Source organism: Oryzias latipes, chromosome 17 (assembly GCF_002234675.1).
Source record: "Oryzias latipes chromosome 17, ASM223467v1".
NCBI classification, from domain to species: Eukaryota; Metazoa; Chordata; class Actinopteri; order Beloniformes; family Adrianichthyidae; genus Oryzias; species Oryzias latipes.
Window position 1 is genome coordinate 27,164,278 of NC_019875.2, and position 23,908 is coordinate 27,188,185.

A 23,908-nucleotide genomic window follows, 5' to 3' on the forward strand; every position below is an offset into this window, starting at 1 on the left:
ATAGTTATGTAGTTCTAGTTGCAACCTTCAATCAACTCATTTTTTCTTTACTTTGTGGACTTTTTTTTTTTTTTTTGGAAAACTCAAAAGCATTCAAAGTATTGTGAATAAGGATTTTACCATAAATGTAAATAAATTGTCATTTCTTAGCAGTTAGAACCACAAGCAGACTTCATGTAGTTTGTGATCTAAATATTTATTTGTTAATTATTCATTAATTACAAATACTTTAACCCCTACATCTAAAGTTAATTACAGTATTCGTGTACAAATTTGGATTTAATTTCAACAGGTAGATCAGTTAAAAGGTTACGGTAGTAAAAGATAAATAAATCAGTGAACTAATAAAAAGCTGCTCATGTGACTTGAAAAACAAATTAATGATGATGATAATCTTAATAATAACAGAAAACGTGTCCTTGTAACTTTTAAGTCAGTTAAGTTTAAGTTAAATTAACAAAAATATGCTTTGTGTAAGGTAACATAACATCAAAACAGGAACTTTATTGTGGTTTTCAATTTTGTTATACCAGAAGGAAAGTGTATGGACGTCCAGTTAAAAATTACACTATGTTTTGAATGATCAACGCATCAAAACGTGATTGGTTAGTTGAAAACCCGATGTCAGCGGTGGACCAATCAGCGGAGACATTGATTGGACTGCTGTCCAATCAGGTGACAGAAGGTTTCCCACAGTCCTACGAGAATGGGCGTTTGAGGGTGGGGTGACTCAGCCGGAAAACAGATTTTTTTTAAAAAGAAGCACATCGTAACCTGAGGATAGGAGTTATCTGGTAAGTCAAATGTGTTTTTCTGAAAGTAGTTAGCCTGTAAATGAAATCAGAAGGTGTCTATTAAATGAAATTGGACATCTGGTTCTCGTTTAGTAGCCTGGTGTTGGACGGAGTCATATGTTGTCTGTGACAGTTTTGACAGCGTGTCAGGGCAGAATTAGCATTCTGTAACTTGGCGGGTATTGGATAAAAATGTACCATCGCCGCTAATAGTTGCATTTAATTTGATGATAGGGGGTTTCCCCGGCTGTTTGATTGTGGTGTTGATTCGTTTTTGTGCTGCAATTCCTTCGTTTATTTCACCCAAAGCAAAATGAGTTAGCTTCATTTGCGAGACAGCAGCTTCTTGTCTTGTGGCTAGCCGCTCCGTTACACGGGCGGGGGTACGGAGGAGAAACGGGGCTGACCGGAGTAGATCCGTCACAGGTTTGTTTCAAGGAGACAAAAAAAATGTAAAAAAAAAAAAAAAATGAGGGGGCTAACCTGGATCAGTGGCGCGTCCACTACATTTTAGTTGGGGTGGCCAAAGACAGGGCACAGAGGCATTAAGGGGGAGCATTGCTTGGAGAAATTCATTGAAATTTGTCTTAGAGGCAAAAAGCTTTGCGTGTTTTCTCACTTTAACCAAAGTTATGAACCATAAATAAACCAAAACAAGTTTAAAATATCCACGTTATCTTCGATTCTTTGAATTTTAGTTAAAGATCTCCTTTGGAACAAAGGAGCTTGACAAGCCTTACATAATAGATTGATTTAATCATTTCTGTCTAGGAATGTGTGTGTCTGTGTGTTTGTGCTCCTTACATTAAACTACATAAATGTGTCTTTATGCTGTCGTAAGGTTAAAAAAAAAAACAAAGATTTTACAATTGAGACTCATTGTTGGGTTTCATTGTGTGATAAGACATCGGGGGGATTTTATTAAAACAATCATACTCAGGAATAGTTTTAATCTAATAGTTTTTTTTTTAAATAGTTGGCTCCGCCCACATTACTCAAAGATGGCTCAACCTCTTGTCACATAACGGCATATATTCGAATTCCCACCCTAACCCCGAACTACTAAAAAACAATATAGTGCGACACTATGTAGTGCCCTGAATTTTTAAAGAAATTCGGACACTATGCTCACTACTTTTTTTTAAACGTCGTTTTTTTTTATGACGTCATCAATTTCACAAAGTTAAAATCTAATTTTTGTGACGATTATTTATGAGTCCACTGTCTTCGTAAGATAAAAACGTTGATGGTAATTAAAAGAATATATCTAAATAAATATTTTTTGCAAAAATTGTTCAGATGCAATGCATTGTGGTCCATTTTTGCTGGTTTTTCGCAGAGACTTCTGGGAAATGGAATTTTGGAATTGTAGATTCGGACAGCACTACAAAATGGTGAACGCACTATATAGTGCACTATGTAGGGAGTAGGGAAGGAGTTCGGACACAACCAATAAAACCACACTAGGCAGGCTCTGGCTCCGTCACACATTGACTGTGTATAGAGAACTGGACTGATCGAGTGTGACGTCACCCATAGAAACTTCTGGCTCCAGTGAAAAGTCAATTTAGTTGCTTGATTTACCTCCTCCATTCATTTTATTAACTAGTGATTTAAAAAAAATCTCAGGATTAGCAAGAATATGTTTAAAAGAGGTAACAGAGCAAGAAAGGTTATGCTCATTAATATAATTACTGAGTAACTGCTGATTATTTCTCAATAGATGTCAATGGTATTTTGGCTTCTTGGAGCCAGAAGGGAATTCCTATTCGTTGAGTCCAGCTCTCTTATACAGTCCATGCTCTCACACTAGGCAGGCTTTGCCTTTTCCTAGCAAGGCTAACCTCGCCATTGTCACAAAAGGCAGTAGCTGTCAGTTTAAGCTAGCCAGGCTCTGCCTATGTCACACAAAGGAGTGATCATGTTAGTCACGCAAGCTAGCTCCACCTTTATCACAAAAGACAGGCTTTTCCTTTTCCATTCAAGGCAGGCTCCGTCTCTGTCGCACAAAGCTAGTTCTGATTCTGTCGCACAAATGTAGCTCCACTGCTGTCTTTGAAAGCAGGGGTGTGGACTTCCAACAAACTCCCTCCTGATTGGTGACAGTAGTTGCCATAGAAACGTCGATTCAGACAAACTCGGACCAACCACTGCTTGTCTGGCTCCAAATGGTGGCGTCCACATCGTAGATTAAAAGGCGACTGAATGGGCTTAATTTGATTGGAGCTGGAAGTAACCTATTTTCTATGGGTGATGTCACACTCACTCAGTCCAGTTCTCTTATACAGTCAATGTCTCCATCACATTTGTACAAGTGTCACAGAATATTTCTCTGCCTCTGTCCCAAAGACAGTGAGAGTTTTTCATCTTTCTTTTATTTTAAGGTTATAACAATATCTTTATCTGACTTTTTAAGGAATCAAGGTCTGAATAAAATTTAAAAGTTAATGTGCACTAAATAACCATGTTAATTCAACTTGGATATGAACCAGTCACACATTTGTGATAATAAATAAATAAATATTCTCTCACTGTCTTTATTTTAGATATTATAGAGGCTGTTTTGTCAAATCAAGTACTTCAGTAAGATACATGTTTAGTTCACCCTGGTAGGAAATGAGATTTACTTTAAGGATCATTTTTGATTAGTTCATTTTAGAGAAAAATATGATTCTTCTTTTAGGTATAAATTGAGTATTAATAATTTTATAAACAAAAGCTTTTTCTTGGCCAGTTGAAATTACTAGTCATGGTTTAAAAAAAGTTGCAATAACAAAATTCATTTTAGAATTAAAATGTAAAAATTAAATCAATATTTGGCATTAATCAGACTTCTAAAAATGGGAAATTATGTACCGGTGATATCTAGCGCTCTACACAGACTTATTTCCCTTTTTTTGCTCAAAAATATTTTCCACACTAGATAACACTTAAATGCTACCAGTTACAGTCTATCTTACCTTGAAGTCTATGCTCTTAGTTATAAAGTGGAAGATTGAGTTCACACTCAGCAAGCAAAAGTGCAAGACAAAGCCCCTTCATGCAGCCTTAATGACAATTCCTGACAGGTTACTTAAAGCTTTAATGGTTTTGGAAATGATCTTCTGGTTTCACCTTGAGAAGATACTATCCCACTCTATCTGAACTCCAAGCATGCCACCGGTCTGTTGGGACTTTTATTGATAAGCTGCAGCAAAGATTTGATGTACATGTATATCATGAATTGGTTTGAAACTTGGGGTTTGTGATGGCTTCTGTGGATACAAAGTTATTGGGTTGTATTATTACCTGATGGAGGTCACTTTATAGTTTCTGTGGAAATGTTTAGCACCTAGAGACAAAAAAAGATCGAGCTGCCGTTGTCTATATGTTGTTGGTAATTGCGCTTTATCTATTGGCTAACGGGCTTTTTGCATCAGTGTATGTTTAATGCATGGCCTTTTAGTCTATAGCAGTTCAAGGTTAAACGTAATGCAATGTGTTCAACGACACGCAGTCTTTGTGTGTTGTACTTTGCAGACATGTCTGCTTTATAAATTCTGTTTTTTTTGTCTTATGCACCCAGGAAAACCTCTCTACATCTCAAGTAAGCATAAAGCAAAAAAGTAAGGATAGTACTCAAAGCTATATGTTTGATTGTTTAATTTTCAAATATATCCTGCATCAAGCACCTTTGTTCGGATTGGAAAGTGTTTTGCTGATGAAATAGACATCCTAATGCTAGTGTTGGCTTTCATAGAACAGTTGCTCAGTGTGAAGTTAGGCAGTGGCTTCCCACACAAAGCATCATTTTTTTTTTATTGCCTGTACATTTTCAAAGAGCTGGACTTGTGTTTTTTTTTTTTTTTTTTTTTTTGCAGCTATGCACAAAGCCGACCTCTGTGCTCATACTCTCTTTTGCCACTCTCAAAGGGCCTTTCAGCATTGCTATAGTTGAACATGATGCATGCTTCTGGTTCTCTTAAGAGAAATGTCTTCAGCAGGTTGCTGGTAATGCTCTCTGTGTGGTTCCAGTAATTTTCTAAAAAATGTCAACCTTCAGAGATCCAGAACAACCATTCACTCAGTGCTCCTCACAATCATTTGTTTATTTTTAATTTTTTTAAGCAAGTGGCACTTGGGGCTTTTTATTTTTCATTGTGTAAGTTTCAATGATCACAAAACTAAAGGAACCCTCTGTGGCTTTTCAAGGCTTTTGGAAACAAATGACTAAAATTACAGTCCTAGTTTTTACTGTTCAACATTAGTGGGATATGATGGCAAGACGTGATATTAATCATGATATTACAATATGCCCCTTCGCCCACTTTGAGGACAGAGGTCGTAATTTAGCAATAAAATCTAAACTGCAATATCGACTGTGGCCTGGAGGGGGTGCTAGAGTTTTGTGTAAAATGCCAGCCGATGAATAGCTGCTGCTGAATTGAACTCAAACCCACTGATGATACAAAAAACACAAGACTAAAGAGTAGATGAAGCCAATATGTTTTATTTACTAGATCTGTGTTAACCTCTAATTAGAACTGGAAATACTGGAAGTTTAAATATGTCATACTACAGTACAAGTTAACCTTTACATCTGCTTTGTAAATTTTCAATTGATTTAAGTTAGTAGCTGTTGTTCTTAGATAAACAAAAGCCAAAGTCTAGGTTGACATGAGCCCCGATGTTCCCTAATATCTTTCAAAATAAACAACCATTGAGAATGTGGATGAGTTGTGTCTAATTATCTACGGTAATTTAAAAAAAATATATTTTTGTGGCATTACTTGAATAAATACATTTTGCGCGACTTCAAAGATACATTTTCCCCTAAACATGCAATTATTTTTTAATTTTATCCATAATTATCTGTTTGAACATATAGCATTCCTGTAGAAACTCTTCATATACTATATAGACTCTAGTTACTCTTAGTTTGACAGTATTTAGTATAAAGTTACCTAAGTGTTTGGGTTTTAGTGTTACTAGTTAGTATGAGGGAAATTGAGGCTGTAAAGAAAACTTAAGTCAAGAGAGCTTTAATGAGGCCTAGGGTGCCAAATACTAACATAAAGGTATATAAAGGTAAAGCTTATTACAACATAATAAATCTGTAATTGAATAGCATAACAGTGAATGGCATTTTTCTGCTTGTGAGCAAATTTTCTTTCTAACAAGGAATAATTATGGCTTAATTAATATTGAAAAATGGTAAGCGAATTATTTTACATTTTAAATATGGATCAAATAACGGAATTCGCTGTAGAAATACACTGACAATAAAAACCTTTGAATCATAACTTTGTGAGTGGGGGCAGAAAGTGTGGTTTAGGGAGTTTGAAGTTATTAATTTCCCTATTTTTTGGAAACGTATGATACAAATATTTAGCTAAAAGATTAAATGTATTTAACATCGTTTTTTTTATTCAAGCAGGTGACTGAGGCTTGAGGTGGAATAAACACCATCATGGTTCAGACCAACACTTTAAAGCTCACATGATGAAAATAAATACAAATGTTTATGAGAAAAATAAATAAATATATACTTCCACATTAATATTATATTGGTGATTTTAGTATCATTTGTTCAGCCGTCTAGAATTACAATGAAGTAACTAGCCTAAAATATATATTCTGAAGGTCAAAATTTAAAATAAAGATAGGTTAGAAATAGAGGTATATTTTCCTTTCTATATGTCGTCATGGCTTTTATCAGGTTTAATATTATGTGCTTTAGTGCCTATAAGCAACGCAATTCTTAGCAAAGGATGGATGATGGAAACGAACGTGCACTGAAATAACCCACCACGAGGACCAGCAGCAGCCAGCCAGCCCATGCGATCACGTGGTCCAGGGGGCAGCAACGTCATCAGGGTAGAGAGATTTGTGAGGAATAAGCGGACAGCGCCAAAGATCCCTGGAAGTGCGGCATTTCTTTGAATTTGCATCGTTTCTATTGTCTTTTTTTCCCCCTTCCACGCCCGCAGAGAACAGACTCGCTCTCTGTTCGACATTTAAAAGACCCAAATGCCCGGTCCCACCCAAGCCCTTTCCCCAAATGGAGAGAATAACAACGACTTCGTCGAGGACAACGGATCCAACATCATTCCTTACAGGAAAAATACAGTGCGGGGAGAGCGGGCCTACAGGTAAATCAGTAAAAACGCATTTATTTTTAGTGGAAAACCCAAACCGCTTCGAGTTTTGCGTCGTCGTGGCCGCTCGTCCTCGAGTCGTCTTTTTTTAGGCTCGCGGCGGGCGATCCGCTATTTTCCCTCGCGGCTGTGTCTGCTTCCCACAGTCGCTTCATGCTAGCTCGCACGAGCCCGACCCTTTCGCAGCTTTCGGGTTAGCTTCATGACCTACAAAATCCCCGCTGGATTTCAGGTCTGTCGGTCTGCAGTGGTGACTGAATTTCTTTCGGGGGGTGGGTCGCAGCTTGTCAAATGACAGCCAGGCACAAGCTGCGGCGGCTAGTAGAACCTTCCCACCCCCGTGGCGTGACGGAGTCTGCAGCAAACCGACTGTTCACCCCTGACACGAATGCACGGGATTCAAGTTGGCTTAAAGACGTGAAACCTGGCAGAAAGCTGGATTTCCTCTGGATGTATGAGTTAGCCCGGCGGTGCTAGCTGGCCGTCCGTGCCAGGCCAACAAAGCATGATGCTAACAGCAGAGCACACCTCCGCTTTGTTGACATGGACCGGCCCAGTTTCCTTCCTTCTTTCCCAGAGAAGCCATCTCCACTGCTGGGATGCTACAAATCCCAGATCATTGAGTAATTAATGGATGATTAACAGTGTTCTCTTTTTAATCATCCGTTTGTCCACAAAGGAGTTTGATAAATCTTTTTTTTTAATTATATCTTTCATGAAGAGTCCTGATTGTTATCTACTTCACTCTGCAGCATTAGAGAAAACGCCTATAAATCAAGTGTTTAATTCACTTCCTTTTAGTTACAAGGAAGTTTAAAGTTGTTTCGACATAAAACGTGTTTTAAATACATGACAGAAGAGCTGCTTGATTAGTTTTTTCTTGAATGTTTGGGATAATTGCCTTCCAAAAGTCTACGTTTCTACCTGTGATGGATTATTTGTTGCCCTTTATATTTTATGCCAGTCATATTTTGGGTGCTGTTAGTGTTTTCATGGCTATGTTGCACTATTTTCCATACAGCTAAGCAGGGATGATCTATAAGAATAGGGGCGCTAAACTCTTCCCTCTGGAATCCATCAAATCAGAAAATAAAGGCTCACAGGTAACACTTTATATTAAGATTCCTTAACAAGCCTTGTTAATGCATTAACAAGCATTATAATAGAATTTTTAGGGTGTTAGTAAGATATTTATTAGTACAATATGTCTAATAAGGTTTATTAAATTACTTGGTTAACACATTTACAAGCATTATTATTATTAGGATGTTTTTAAGATGCTAATGATGCATTTATTGGCATTATGGATGCCTAACATGTAATAAATGACAGTGTTGATAAGCTTAATAAGATTTATTAACAACATTTGTTAACAAATTAAGAAGTATTATTATTGTTTGGGGTTCTAGTAAGACATTTATTAGCATTATAGATGTCTCACACTAGCCTAAGTGTTAATAAGCTTAGAAGTTTGATTAACTAACTTAAATTAATGTGTAAGATGCTAGTAAAATGTTTATTAGAATTATAGATGTTTTGCAAATACATGAAAGTGTTAATATGATTCATTAACATCTAAAGTTAGACCATTGTCTTCTAAATCCATATGACTAAACTGCTTATAAGCTTAACAAATGTAGTAATTAACTTACAGTTTATTGTTTTGCAGCACCTCATCTACGTGAGGATGGTTTTTACCTCAAAGCATAAAGCTACTAAAAAGAACTTTATAACATTAAAACAGAATAAACATACAAAACTCTTTCTGTAAAAAAAATATAATAATCGTATTCAGACACATTTTCAAAAACAAAACAAATCACAGGGACCGGTGGATGACGCTAGCATCATAGCTAATAAGGATAAAGTATTAGCTTCTATCCTGAGTGAAACACTCATAGCAAATCCCATCACTAACAAACAGTTCTCTGCATTCTATGCCAACTGCATTCAACCACTGTTGCCTTGCTTCCAAATACACTGGAAAGTTGCGCAAGCCAGTAATTTTTGAAGACCGAAGGCAATACACCTACGAGCCATGCTAAAGCTAACACGCTAACGACCGACCGGTACAGAATCAAAGATGGGCGGGGCTTTTTTCGTCACCTGTTTTTTTTTTTTTTTAATTGAAATATAATCATTACAAAACTCTCGCAGACACAACACACAAAGATGCAAGGCACAGCTCTTTTCAAAAACAAAGATAAAAAAACAAAAAAAACCACAAAGTATCATGTATTAAAGATATTTTAAAAAAAAATCAGCATAAATTAAAATACAAGGCAATCAACAATCTGGACCCTAGATTTGTAACCATTCTGTAGCAGAATTACAAATGTCATCAATGAAAGGATTTGAGTTGTGAATACATTTCAATGAGGATAAATACAATTTGACTTCATTTTGAAAACACAGGAGGTTCGGCCGATCTTTTTTCCACTTTTTCTTATGGATATGATATTTTCCCAAAAGAAGGAGGATGTTCACTAAGTTTGTTGTCTCTTTTGGTAACTTACTGTTATAAAACAAAATATCTTTTTCTGTGAATTGTATGTTGTTAATTTTTTGACTAAGCCAGTTATGAAAATCTTGCCAGAATCTTTGGATCACTGGACATGAAAAAAAACAGATGTCTGGTTGTTTCTGGGGCTACATGACAGAATTCACACTGATCAACCTCAAAGCCAAATCTACTTCTCAATGTCTCTGCCGAAGGGTAATAATTGTTTATAATTTTGAACTGCATTTCTTTAATTTTGGGGACCACTGGCCATTTTAGGAATTTCCAAAGTTGAGCACCTGATGTGACAGGTGTTTTTTTTCGTCACCTGTGTGAATGTTTAGAGAAAGTCTAAGAGGCCATTCGAGTGGCTGAAAGCGAGCACGGCTGTTTTCCTGTTGAGTTTGATTGACAGATTCATTAGCCAATAGTAAATTAGTTGACCTGCCCATATTCCATATTTCTTTACAGAAAGATTTTTGTATGTTTAGTCTGTTTTTAATGTTATAAAGTTCTTTTTACAAGCTTTATGTTTTGTGATTGTTTGTGGTAAAAACCTGACTTTAGATGAGGTGCTGCAAAACAATAAACTGTTAACAAAGTTAATTAAAACATTTGTTAAGCTTATAAGCAGTTTACTAATATGGACTTTGAAGACAATGGTCTGACTTTAGATGTTAATGAATCATATTAACACTTTCATGTATTTGCAAAACATCTATAATTCTAATAAACATTTTACTAGCATCTTACACAATAATTTAAGTTAGTTAATCAAACTTCTAAGCTTATTAACACTTAGGCTAGTGTGAGACATCTATAATGCTAATAAATGTCTTACTAGAACCCCAAACAATAATAATACTTTATTTGAATTTGTTAACAAATGTTGTTAATAAATCTTATTAAGCTTATCAACACTGACATTTATTACATGTCAGGCATCCATAATGCCAATAAATGTATCATTAGCATCTTAAAAACATCCTAATAATTATGCTTGTAAATGTGTTAAGTAATTTAATAAACCTTATTAGACTTATAGATTATAATGATTGTCAATGCATTAACAAAGCTTGTTAAGGAATCTTAATATAAAGTGTTACCGGCTCACATTGAGAAGTCATCTTGTGGTTTAACAACAGCCTCAAGACTTCTATTATGCTTATTAGTGTTTTTGATCTGTTATTTACTTTTCTCAATGATAACCACACCTAAAATGAGGCTTAAAGAGTGATATAAGGGGCCTAAGCTGCAGTTTTAAGGATCAAAGTTGAAGTTTCTTAAAATGTGTTTGTCTCAGAGCCCCCGAATGTTCTCGTTGTGCAACCCATTTAGAGCAGAGCATTTGTTAGTGAGCAGACTGTTATCTCATCTAATTGGATAAAAGATAAGCGGTTATCCTTGATCCTCTGCCCTTTGTCTTTTGACTGTCTGTCTGTTTAAGGAAAATTTAAATATTCACCTGTAATAATTGGTGTTTTATGGTTTTTTAATACTTTTTTTATATCCTCATGAGTTTTAGAGGCCTGGAGTAGGTGGGCGTACTATTAGATTTTTACCTTTTTTTTTAAATACATTGATTCCTTAAAAATTATAACCAATTATGATTACTTACCAGTAAATCAACGACAAATTACAAGGCCATAAGTGTGTAATATTCTTTTCTTCTTCCCGTTGACCTTGTTTGTCACTGCAGAGTTAATAGTAGTGTTAAGAATTGTCTTATTTAAAGTGATCTTTTTTTTTTTGTCAAATTTGAAACAAACTTCCTTATTTTTGATCATTTGATCTATTTCTGGCCTTTGAACACTTAAAATCGTTGGCTCTTGAGGGATTTCTGGTTGGTTGTCATTAAAGGCAGCTGTCAGCTGTCCGTCCCATCTGAAACATCTTAAACGTTTGCATTAGTAAATTCAAAATGGATGTAAAAGAAATAAAAACTTCCCATTCATCATTTAGGAACTTTATTTTTTTTTAACAATTTTGGGCCGTTTTGCTCTTCTTGTCTCAAAATCTTCCTTTTTTTCTGTTGTACATCTGTTTTTAGTGAATTGACATGAGGTAAGAGGAAGAAATAAGGCATTTGTGTTGCATTCAGTGCTTTTTTTATTGAGTGTAGTGTTTCTGTTTCAGTTGGGGGATGGCGGTCAACGTATATTCTACCTCAATAACCCAGGAAACTATGAGCAGGCATGATATTATTGCCTGGGTTAATGACATTCTCTGCCTGAACTACACAAAAGTGGAGCAGCTGTCCTCAGGTAAGAATCCGCTTAAATGTCTGTTGTAAAGCATGAAGCCGTCAAAAGTAACTTTCTGTGTAAGCTGGAAGTTTAGAGCAACCTGTGAAAGAAAAAAAACAACAAGCTCCCCTTTCTCTCTGCAGATAGTTTGCTATAAATAAACCAGTAGAGTCGCGTGTTCACCTGCTGTGACCAAGTAATCCAATTTCAATCCCTCGCTGTCCACACAAATGAACGAACCTGCAGAGCTCGCTTTTTACAGCAAAGGCTAATTATCTGACTGCTAATGTTCTCTGCAGTGAAGCAGAAGGAGCTAAATTAAAATGAGCTTATTTACCTTAGATAAGCTACACTGAGATTGTAAATAAATATCTATACATAAACTGTTTTTGGGGAGTTGCTGTCAATGCTAGAGAGTCTGTTGAGGTTTTCCTTGATTTTTCAGGAGCTGCCTATTGTCAGTTCATGGACCTACTCTTTCCCGGCTGCATCAGTCTTAAGAAGGTCAAGTTTCAAGCTAAACTGGAGCACGAATACATTCACAACTTCAAACTATTGCAAGCGTCTTTTAAACGGATGAATGTGGACAAGGTGGGGGGGCCCTTCTTTCGCTTTAGTCTAAAATGATTTCCACTTTCTAACTTTTCATCACCCAGTGTTTTTTTTTTCTCTTTTCTTTTCAGATTATTCCTGTGGAGAAACTGGTTAAAGGCAGATTTCAAGACAATCTTGATTTCATTCAGTGGTTTAAGAAATTCTTCGATGCCAATTATGATGGTAAAGAGTATGACCCGATTGCAGCCAGACAGGGTCAGGACGCCATTCCTCCCCCTGACCCCGGCGAGCAGATCTTCAATTTGCCAAAGAAGTCTCATCATGCAGCCAGCTCCCCCACTGCAGGTACAGTTAATCAACATTTGAAAATTGAAAAAGATGTATTTGCTAACTCTTGGGTTTTATGTTGCTATTTTTATTATCGCGTGATATAATGCATCTAAGGCCTGTTATCTGAAAGATTTGTCAGTAGTCTGATCATCTCCATGCCTTGCAGGAGCCTCCAGGTTGAGCTCTACGACCCCCAAACCTACAACACCAACATCCAGACCCTCATCAGCCAAAAAGATTCCTGTAGCCGGGTCAACTCCTGCCAAAGGAGAGAAGGAACTGGAAGCACAAGTCGTACATCTCACTGAACAGGTCCGCTTCTTCTCTCTTCTAATCCGTTTTTCCAAGATGGTCTGTGGTCACCATCATCAACCTTCCACTGACTGTCCTGTGAAACGTGATGACAGATATAGAAAATTAAAGTGTAGATCGGAAAAGGCAGCTTTCCGTGGTTGGACTTGGAGGGAGGAGCACGCATGTTAATCTGAAAAAGATTAAAATGTCATACAGCACAATGGGGGTGTGAGGATGACTCTGGTGATGAAGGGGACCACTGCAGAGCGGAGGACCGAGTGGTGGAAGTTTAAAAAAAAAGAGCAGTGCTGTGTGGCTTTTAGGGAGAAGCTTAAGAGATGAGAGAGCCTGGGAGGAAAGCACCGGTACTCGGTGTGTCCGCTGGAACGAGGAAAGCGGATCAGGAGAGACTTGGTGGTGGAATGAAGAAGTCCAGGAGGGTTTTGAGAGGTTAGCTAGGAAAAAGTGGGTCAATGGGAAGACAGGAGGACAGGGAGATGCAGCAGAAGGTAAAGGTGGAGTTGGTAACGGCCAAACAACGGGTGAACCTGTTTGACAGGTTTGACACAGAGGAGGGAGAGGTAGAGCAGCACAGGTGTGCAGCAAGTGAAGATGAAGGACAGAGGTTCCACAAGTTTAATTGAAAGATGGAAGGAGAACTTTGAAGGAAATGTTAGACAGGAAAGAAAAGAAGATGTTGTGGAGCAGGAAGTAGCAAAGATGAGCGAGGACGACAGACATTAAAGAGGATGAAGAGTGGAAAGACGGTTGGTCCTGACAACATATGGAGGTGTTTAAGAGACGTGGCAGTTGACTTTCTGACTGGACTGTTTGAAAAGATCTTAGAGAGAAGGTTTGAGGAATGATGGAGAGAAGAAGAAAGGAGGCGTGCAGAGTCGTAGAAGTGAAGAAGTCTGAGAGCTGGAAGACATGGAGAGATGTGCTGTAGATGCGACAGGTGGAGGTGGGACTGCACCAAAGATCAGCTTTGAGCTCTTTCTTGTTTGCTGTGGTGATGGACAGACTGAGGTTGGACAGGAATCTGTGTGGACCAGGATGCTTGCAGATGACACTGTGATCCGCTATGAGAGCAGGAAGCAGGCGGAGGAACGTCTAGAGAGGGGGAGGTTTGCTTTGGGAAGGAGAGGTGTGACTAAAGAGTGTCAGCAAGAACGAAAGGAAAGGTGTAGAAGACTGTGGTGACCGCAGGCCATGGGATAAGGAGGTTGAGGTTTTCTCTAAGAGTGACCAGGATGAATTCATGGAAGCAGGCGGGGATGGATTAGACACGTTGAGAGGAGGAACAGTGAGGGTATGCTGAGGGTTGGAGGCCTAGAGGAAGACCAAAGATGGAGAAGGAGGACATGGAGGTGGTTGGTATGAGTGAGGAGAAGGCTGGAAGCAGATGGTTTGCTGTGGCGCCCCCTAAAGGAAGCAGTTGAAAGACCACTTGTAAAGCGCACATTTCAATGCAGGCAAAACATAAAACATGGTGGCCATAAGCATCTTAAAAAGTCCTGAAGTGTCATTAATAAACTTTAACTGAAAAAGAGCCTTGAAAGCCTTAAATTGTTCAAATTTTGTCATGTCAACACAAAATAATCTCCAAGAAACGGCAGAAAGTGCTGCCATAAGGTCCCAAAGTGCTGCTGAATCATTTCTTAATAGCTAATCTGTGTAAATTTTTTTTATTTTTTTTTATTTGCCAAGGCTGTGTCCCACCAAGGTGGGGTAGCGTAGACAAGGCACACAATTTTAGCTCCCTCTGTCTCTTCCCCAAACCCTCCTCCTTCAGTGCGTGAGTGCGTGCGACTGGTCTGAGGTCTGGTCTAAGCCACACCACACTGCACCAGGGTCAGCTGCACAGCCCAGTGTGGGCACCTCCACTGCAGGGCCTCAGCCAAGGCTGGTTTCCCCTTGCCGCTTCATCCCAAGACCAGACCTCTACCACACCCATCCATTCATCCATACACAAACTCTCTCCACCCATCCCTGTCCTGAGCAGCCTCTCTCCCCTGGACCACAGTCATCCCTCTTGCATTCAACGCTCTTCTTACACCCTCTGTCCATCCCATTCGCGGTCTTCCTCTCATTCTCCCTCCACTCACATCAGATTCATATACCTTTTTCACCAATCGCTCCCTTTCCATTCTTTCAACATGTCCAAACCATCCCAGTGCCTTTTGCTCTGCTCTTTCAGCCAACTCTCGCGTCACACCAGTTCTCTCTCGGATAACTTCATTTCTCACACGATCCATACGCGTCACACCACACATACTCCTCAAACATCTCATCTCAACTACATTCAGCTTCCTCTTTTCCGCCACTTTCAGACTCCATGTTTCAGCCCCATATAACGCTGCAGGCACCACCACACCCTCATACAATCTCCTTTTTGCATCCTTTCCCAGTGACCTACATTCAAACACTCTCTTCATTCCCCCCCATATCTTTCGTACTTCATTCATTCTAAACTCTACCTCTCCCCCTATTCCACCATCCACACAGACACACGACCCCAAATACTGAAAACACTCTACCTCTTCCAACAACTCCCCATTTAATGCCACATTCAATCTACGTTCACCCTTTAACCTCGTACACCTCATCACCTTACTCTTTTCCACATTCACTGTGTAAATGAAAATAGCAAAATAGCATTTGGACAAAAATGTGCTTAAATGAAAGTAGTTTTAAGCTGTAAATACCCATTTTAATTAAAATTGGGTTTTGATTTGTTTAACATGTGACATTTTCCTGATGATGAAGGAGATGCATAAAGAAAATTAAGCTCAAAACTGCCTTTCTGAAAATGTTTTTAATTTACATTCTAAATCAGGAGCAGAAAAAAAATGCAGTTGAAAAAGGGCATATTTGTGAAAAAATGCCTAAAGCTCCCTGCTCCGCTCCATTCTGATGCATCCATCTGCATACGTCTAGATCCGTGCACGTCTCTCTCCTCGTCTGCGTTTTGCAGAAAGCTGAGCCGCTGCAGACTGTGTCCACTTCCTCTTATCAGATGTCGACCAAAGTTTCAGCCTTTTTGACTTTCTCTTCCTTTTCGTTTTTTTTTTTCTTCCTTCAGGTGAACACATTAAAGTCGGCCCTGGAAGGAGTGGAGAAGGAGCGCGACTATTATTTTAGCAAACTCCGAGAAGTAGAACTTCTGTGTCAGGAGCAGGGTGAAGAAAACGCGCCGTTTGTTGATCGACTGATGGAGGTCCTGTACGCGTCTGACGAGCAGGTCAGTGAGTGTCCTCAGGCACAAACATTCAGGACAGCGGGTTTGTTTTTGGAGAAGACATCTTATTGATGCCGCTGTGGGAAGAACTGAGCTTAAATTCCGACTCTGAGTAACTGTCTTCCCTTTTTTTTCTTCTGAAGGATCGAGCAGAATTGGCTGAGGGTGAGGAGAAGGATGGGAACCAGCATGAAGAAGGACCAGATGGTCAGCAGGAGGAGCAGGATGAATATTGACTGCCAGCATTCCTCACTGCCACCCTCTTTTTAATATGTGCGAACTCTTGACATTTTTCTCATGGTGCATCTTTGTTTTTTCTTTGTTTGACCCCCTCCAAGACCAGAAACACATGACGCAAGCTCCTGACCAGACGTACCATCACAGTTTTGTAACCCCCTGCTCACCGACGACCTCACCTGTCATAGCAGCTTTGGTAAGCTGATGTGACAGGTGAGGTCGTGGTTGTGGTGGTGGCCTCCTCCCCCGGCAGACAAGCTCAGACCATCAAAGACATTTTGGAAGATTGTGTGGGTGACAAGTCCATTCAAATCCTGTTGTAGATGGGATGAAATCCTAAAGTTTGATCAGGTAAAACAGTACCTGACATATGTTGTGTTTTTAACTTTTTTAATTTTGTTTGTTTGTTTTTCAAAGATCAATATTCATCGCAAGAATGCAATAAGCAAAGCCCCGAAAGGGCTTACAGTAGCTCTTATTTAACCTTTTTTCCCATAAGTTGCACTGACATTGACTCTTTTACTGGACAATCTGTCCATGGCTGTATTTATTATTGTTCTTAAGCCTTAGTAATAGTGCAAAAATCTGTATCACATCTTCTAGAATGAGGACAAAGTTTAAAATTATTAACGAAACATTAGAATGCCAACCCATATCTGATTGGCAGCTTTTCCTCACCCGTGGTTTTCAGGTTATCAGTGTGTTGGACGATGTTATTCAAACCTTTGCAACCTTTGGTTTAGTGTTCGATGTTTATTTGCTATAAAAAGGAGCAGATATTATCCTGGACTAGTCTTATGAGGAACTGCATTTTTTAATGTTTTTCTCTGCTGTAACGTTTTCACCGCTCAGTCTCCTGCCACTTTTCTTTTTTTTTTTTAGATCTCGTTTTTTTTAAGGCCACAGGTCTTGTGGTTTCTGTTCACTGAGCAATTTGCCTCACTATATTCCACATTGTATACCCTTTATTATTGCATTTACTAATTCTGAACCGGTCAGTGCACCAAAATGCTTTAGTTATATATTACTGTGTAAATGAAAAAGGAATGTAAACATGTACTGTCAATAATGAATGGTAAATATTTTTTTTTCCATGTCCCACTCATTATGCATTCCCTGAAAATGTGTTGCATGTGTGCATTTTTATTTGTGAATAAATTGACCTGCTTTTTACATATTTAATAAAAAAAATTAGACATGTTAAATGTGCATTTGTATGTTTAACCTGCTATTTGAGCAATGTTTAGATCCAGATGGTTTTGCTGTAATAAAATTGCATTTTGAGTCCACGGGGAGTTTATATTAATGCCAGCACATATTTAAATTGAGTACAATTTTTCTTCACTTTTAAAAATATTTTAAGATTTTTTTAACAAAGTGATATAAAATACATATACCAATAAGTCATTTTAGTACAAACAATATTTTAAATAGTTGTCCAAAATGGCTATAATAAGGATTTTGGTGAGTATTAAAACTCAAAAAGCGGGGAGAATGGTTTTGTAACACATTAACCGCCCACCTTTTTCTAGCGATGAGGTAAATCGAACGCGCCCCTCAGCGATTGCAAAAGTCGGAGCGAGTTTGTTTAAATAAAGTTAACTTTATTTAAAAATCAAGAAAGAACCGCTGACAAATATGTTTAAATAAAGTTAACTTTATTTCTAAACCAAGAAAGAAGGACCTACTGACAAAAACCTGGGATGTGTTTTAATTATTTTTACTGAAACACGGAAATCGAGCTTATGAACAACAGCAAACATCAAAGCTTTTATCATGTCTTCAAGAAAGGTAAGAATGCTGCTAACTGTCTGCTAGCCGGGATATGCTAACAGGCTAACAACACAACTCTGCTCCCCCCCAGAGTCAGAGTTTTTTTAAAAATGTGCCGAATAACTGTTGCTCTGTCTGTAGACCTTAAACAAGACAAATAGGCCACTTAAATCTAATATCTATTTGAAGAACGGCTAACTCTGACTTGTTTTCTTGTCCTCGTTAGCGTAAAAGGTACTCTAAGGAGATAAAGTGTGTATTTTTCCCTGATGACATCAAACATGGGCTCCAGAAATTGGGAAGCGGGACTCCATCGATTTCATCTGCGTCATCTGCCAAGAGCTGGGAGAAGTGTGGCGACAGTTTTCTGGAAACCCCGGGCTTAAAGGTGATGACATGAAGGCGCATCAGGACCGTGAACGCATCATAACAGTGGTCTCCTGATATAGTATTTCAGACGTTACTCCCTTCCCTCACAGTAGACCGTCTCCTCTTTGGCTTTATGTTGTTTTACAAGAATTAACTTGTATTTCTTAAACAAATGCAGATTTTTCTGTGTTTGTCTCTTTTTTCTTTTGTCCTCTCAGATCCAAACCAGCAACAATAAATGCCACTTTAGTCTGTTTTTGTTGGAGATTTCTTTCTATTTTTACATGGAGTATTCTTATCCAATTGTTGCTTATTTAGTACAGAAATTAGCTTTCTTGGAATGATCAGGACTGAATGGGATTTATGAAGTATTTAAAGAAAACAGTATAACAGTTGTATAACAATCTGATTTTAAGTTTTATTATTATTATTTGTAATACTTAACCTGATTCTAAATATAAAAAGTCACATTGAATAGAATGGAATTGTAGTATATAACCAAGACCAGATGTGTTTGGTCAATCAGAATCTTAAATCATTTGTTTAATTAATTCAGTAATAAACAGTTTTGTATTATCTGGCACACAAGCAGGGCAGTAGCTTTAGGTCTTAAAGTTCCTCCTAAATACATTCCTGCTTTTATAGTTACTTCTTACTATAATTCTTTTCTTGTAGGACCTCCAGTCATCGGGGAGAAATCCAGCCGCCATAAGAAAACTCTCTGAGTCGCCTGCTTTGGGTACTTTTTTTTGTTTTGTTGGATCAATAAAACAATCATGATTGCCAGGATGTCAAATCTCAGGGCTTTGGATTCTCCAAATATCACTGGGAAGCATTTCAAATGTACTTAAAACTCAATTTAAAATTCAGTGTCAAAGTTTTTACTATGAAATTGTGCAAAGAGGTAAATGCCTTGTATTTGCTGTTGACATCTCTCTCTCTGTCTGTGTTTCTTAGAGCAGAGCAGTGCTGCTCTGCCTGTTGAAGATCCTGTTCACATTGCTTGGAGCGCCAGTGACTCTGATCACTCAGACAATGAGGCCTGGGAACAGCAACGATTCTGTGTTTCACAGAAGCTACAGCGAGGTCGGAGAGCGGCGAGGCTCGTGGCTCCCATCCAGTCTTATACGAGCATGCTGAGCGAGCTCACTCCTGATAAAGGTGACCGAAAAAAAAAACTGTTTTACATCTGATGCATTCTGTCACTCAGCAGTATACATTTTTATTTTTCACTTACAAAATATTGAACTTTTTCGCAGGATGAGACTAAATTTTAGGCTCTTGGAACTTATTCTACCTACCTTTATGTGTTTTCTGTATAAATGCATACATCTATTCCTCAAAGGAAACCATTTCTGTGGTTCAGATGTAGATCACTAATCAGTTTATGATGTAAAAAATACTACAGTCAACTAATGAATAAAACTTTTCTCTGTTATGTTTAATTACTTCATTTTCCTTCATATGTGACAACAAAAAGTCCACTTGTAGGAAAAATCCTGAAGTTCTTTTCTCTTTTCAGATGATCTCCCTGTTATCGACACAGACAGTGACCTGGAAGAGTCAGACTGCATGTCACAATTGGCCAGAGAAAAACCTACAAAGACTCCTTCTAAAGATTCAAATGTAAGTTAATTTAAATTATTACAGATATGAAGCTAATTGGCAGTTGAATGCAGCAATTTGGGAGCCTGGATATCATACATTTGGCTTAATATACATGAGGTATTTTCAGGATGTCTTTACTAACCCCTATACTTGGGGTTTAAGAAGGTAGTTTGTATTTATATTTGTTCATTCATTGTTCAGCTTTTTTTAAGCTTTTGATTTGCACATTTAATGTACTTTGATGATATGTAAATCTAATGTAAAATACAGGGTTATAAATAATATCTAGTAGCTAAAGCAGGAGAAAAAGTGGCAAATTTAAATCAGAATCAGAAATACTTTATTGATCCCAGACGTGGGAAATTTGTTTGTCACCATAGCAACTGACAGCAGAGGGGGAAAAAAGACTTAGAATGATATATATAAAAAAAAAAAACAAGAACAAGAAAATGTAGCATAAATGCAAGCATCAAGGTAGTATAATTTAAAAAGCTATTTACAGAACACTGCAGGTAAAAAGATGTACAAAAGAAATGTGCAAAATAGAAAATAGATAATAAAAAATGTGCAAAGTTTGTCTTTTGCATTGTGATTTGTTGTACAGGGTTATTGTATAAGGTTATTGTATTTGTATTGTAAAATCCCGCGTAGTGGTCTGTCTGCAGTTTAGAACTATCAAGTACCCTTTTTTTTTCATTTTGTAATTCAGTTATTGTTCTTTTAATGGCAAAAACCAATAGGCTGGCAGAACCTGTTTTTTATTTTTTTTATCACTTCTTATAAATAAGTAACCCCTCTTCAGAGCCAGCCATAAGCTGTTGCAGTTTTATTTCTAGCTAATGTGAACCAGTGTGAAAACAAGGCAAGTTAGTAGTTGAAGCCTAAGTGAATCTGCTAACTAGTTCTTCTAACTTGGGTGGATTACGCTTTGATTCATTCATTCAGGTGACGTCTTGAAGTGGAGTGGCGTCGTCTGGACACGCCGCCGTCTCTTGATACGTTTTGTTGTTCATCAAGGTGTCTTCATCAGCATGAATGCTGTTGTTCAGAGGAAGGGGCTACACAAATCCAGGCTGTAATCTTTAGTTGGCAACACTAGAGGGAGCCATAACCCTTTAAAATGTTCCTTTTTTTGTGGGCTCATTTAAAAATGTTTGAGGTTTGTTGAAGTTTTAAGGAACATCTGATAGTTTAATTGCAAACACTGGGGCGTGTGCAGCTTTTGCAGAATCAGAGAGTTGTGCTCAGACGTGTGTCTGGTGCTGTTGTGTTTCACTTTTTAGTTGACCTGCACTGATTTCCATCAGCTGGTTGAGATTCATCTTTGTTGGCACTAGATGGAGGATGTTTTTAGTGGTGCACTGAGATCAGGACAGGGTCTGCATCCAGCACTTTCTATTGAGATCTGTCAAAGTTCACACAAAAAAAACCACTGGCTGACAGAGAAGGTGTGCGCTCACAATTAACCAAAGCAGATGTTTACAGGGTTCTGGACCGACATGAAAGGAGGCACCTTTCTCAAAATGCCTGAAAACAAAACAAAAAAGTAGTCTTAAAAGCAGAAGTGAGTGTCAATTTCCCTTTATAGGTAATAAAATGTTTATTTTTATGCGTGGTGGATGATAAATCACAATAAGTGCTTAAATAATACATGAATAAAGCAATTCTTTGCTTACTCTTGGTAGAATTTCTCGTATAAACGTGTACCAAAGATTTGGACTAACCGTCTCTTCTCAGAAGTCGTACAAAAACCGTGTTTGTCAAAGGCAAGGCTGGCATGGGGAGAATGTAAAAGGAGTGGTGAAGGTGTTCTCAAGCCCACGCCGCGCTGCCTTTATTCCTCACAAAGCGTTTGACTGAGTTTCCAAATGTGGGCAAAGGACCACGGGCTTTTTGTAAAATATCCTCACATTGCAGAATAATGCAGCGTCAGCTGAATCTGCTACGAACCAGTGGCTTAGGAGGAAGCTCTTAAATGTGGAGGCTGAGAGGAAACTTGGTGACAGATTAACATCACTCATGTAGACCCAGCTACTTCCTCTTGTCACCATTTTATTTGCTGCTATAAGCTCTCTGTGGGGTCAGAGATGTTTTGAGACGAACTACAAGGAGGCCCCTTGTCAGGGGCCCCTGAAACTTGGTTTTACTCACAGGTTGCAGTTTTCACAGGTGCCCAAGTGCAGCATATGAGTTCACATTTTCTTGATATAAAGCTGTAAAAGTGTTTCGTTCAATCTTGATTGAACTGGAAGATCAAACGTGGAAGCTTTCTTTTAACTTGGAGATTGTAAATCAAACTGGATCTAGCAGGATGCAGACGAGGAAGATCCTAATGCAGGTCAAAGTTTATGACTCCTAGTAAACGCGTGGCTCTCTCCGTGTTATTTTTGCTGACGCTGGACAGGGCGGAGCCACTGGGGGCGACCTTTGCATTTTGAAGACCAAAGACCGGCGAGCAGCTTGATCTGATTCGGCTAATAGCCGTGCTAAAAGAGGTCAAAGGTCGTGGCGTCGCAGCAGGAGCGCAGGATTGTAAACATAGTTTTACTACTGTTTGTACAGAAAGAGCCGAGAAGGGATGAGGCTGCAGAGAGCCGAGTGCTTACAATGCTTCCAGTGCAGAGTAAAAAACGTTTTTGAGCCAAGGCCAGGAACATAGTGTTCCTGTTTCTGTGTAGCTGGTTATAGTGTGACGTCTGCTGGCACTCTGCCCAGCAGGGTCAAGTTGATTCAAATAAAAGGAGAGCATTGGCTGACAGTGCCTGGTATGCTGGTCTTGTCTGCACATGACAAGAACTTTGGTTGTTGGATTTTTCCATGTGAACAGGCTCCCTCAGGTGTCTTGAGCTGTGACACAGCAAGAAAGTCAGTTTTCTTGCTATATCTTGTCAATTAATCAGCCAGACGGAGCGCCAGTATCCCAGATCCACCCAGTGAATTATGGAGTTTGTTGATTATTTGATTAGGAGTTTGTCAGTTAATTACTCATTATTAGTTAAGGCACCTAAGGCAATCAATATAATCTTTTAATAGGTACAAAATGTCAAAACCCTGTCAAAAAAAACAAACACATTTTAATGTAAAACTTTTGTGTCTTTCTTTCTTTTTTTTTTAACTAAAATTTGCTGTGCAGGAGCCAGAGATCTCAGGCTACGCGTCTGATGGAGAAGATATTGGCGGCACCTTCACCTCCAGCCAACTGGACTCTCAGACTTTTTCTCTCCAAACTGATGAAGGCGCCAAGAGGTCAGTCAGTGAGTGGGTCAAATCTGCACAGGCAATGCTGCAGACGCCTCAGAAGTCCACCGACAGGCGACCCAGGACCCCAGAGGACTCCGCCAGAAAGAAAAGAAAGTTTCAAAGGTTCGAACATGCGTGGGGTTTCTTTACAGGCTTGCACCAGCTAGATTTAACATTCTAAGCTTATATGTTGATCTAGGACAAACTGTTTAAAACAGTTAAATAAAGTTATAATTAAACCAAAACATTCAAAAGCAATCCTAAAACACTGGGAGTGTCCGAATACCCTCACTACTAAGTGCAGTATAAAGGACATTCACCATTTTGTCTGGGTGTTTGTTTGAATCTACAATTTCAGTATTTCCCTGGAAATGTCCCAGAAGTCTCAGCGAAAAGCCGGTGGGCATCATTGGCTGTATGTGACAATTGAACCCCACTCACGTTCTAAACAGGAAGTACCCGCTGACTCCAAGAAGCCAAAATTCTAGAGACTTCTATTGAGAAATCGATCCTTCTATTTGGCAGAATAACCATTCTTGTTTTGCTCCTTTTTTAAAAAAAAACTTGTTCTTGATCCTCATTTC

The 23,908-nt window shown here is 38.5% G+C and overlaps 2 protein-coding genes across 6 annotated transcripts in view; both read left to right on the forward strand.

Annotated features, from left to right (window-relative positions):
* Positions 1-668: 668 nt before the first annotated feature.
* Positions 669-17,623, forward strand: mapre2 (microtubule associated protein RP/EB family member 2). Of its 3 annotated transcripts, none has more exons than XM_011486984.3 (7): positions 669-794; positions 11,568-11,695; positions 12,123-12,268; positions 12,361-12,577; positions 12,729-12,874; positions 15,942-16,100; positions 16,241-17,623. In XM_011486984.3, the coding sequence occupies exons 2-7, from the start codon at positions 11,575-11,577 to the stop codon at positions 16,331-16,333; spliced, it is 882 nt and encodes a 293-aa protein (XP_011485286.1). In that variant the 5' UTR covers positions 669-794; positions 11,568-11,574; the 3' UTR covers positions 16,334-17,623. The 3 variants fall into 3 exon arrangements, with proteins under 3 accessions (XP_011485286.1, XP_011485282.2, XP_011485283.1); XM_011486980.3 differs by lacking the exon at positions 669-794 and adding an exon at positions 4,378-4,399; XM_011486981.3 differs by lacking the exon at positions 669-794 and adding an exon at positions 6,657-6,925.
* Positions 17,624-17,924: 301 nt separating this feature from the next.
* The window catches only part of spidr (scaffolding protein involved in DNA repair), a 37,798-nt gene continuing 31,814 nt past the window's right edge, over positions 17,925-23,908 (forward strand). For 2 of the 3 annotated variants that reach the window (XM_011486985.3, XM_023965527.1), the window contains exons 1-6: positions 17,926-18,125; positions 18,334-18,495; positions 19,152-19,215; positions 19,434-19,637; positions 19,999-20,102; positions 23,218-23,447. In XM_011486985.3, coding sequence (XP_011485287.2) covers positions 18,111-18,125; positions 18,334-18,495; positions 19,152-19,215; positions 19,434-19,637; positions 19,999-20,102; positions 23,218-23,447 — 779 coding nt within the window. In that variant the 5' untranslated portion in view covers positions 17,926-18,110. Of the gene's footprint in view, positions 18,126-18,333; positions 18,496-19,151; positions 19,216-19,433; positions 19,638-19,998; positions 20,103-23,217; positions 23,448-23,908 lie in introns of all 3 variants that reach the window. The other variant, XM_023965526.1, reaches the window with a different exon arrangement.

Excerpts from the sequence above, each read along its gene's own strand:
- mapre2 (XM_011486981.3), top strand. The coding sequence starts at position 6,804 with ATGCCCGGTCCCACCCAAGCCCTTTCCCCAAATGGAGAGAATAACAAC. Across the intron at positions 6,926-11,567 it reads CGGGGAGAGCGGGCCTACAG|TTGGGGGATGGCGGTCAACG; the intron begins GTAAATCAGTAA and ends TTTCTGTTTCAG. Across the intron at positions 12,269-12,360 it reads AACGGATGAATGTGGACAAG|ATTATTCCTGTGGAGAAACT; the intron begins GTGGGGGGGCCC and ends TTTTCTTTTCAG.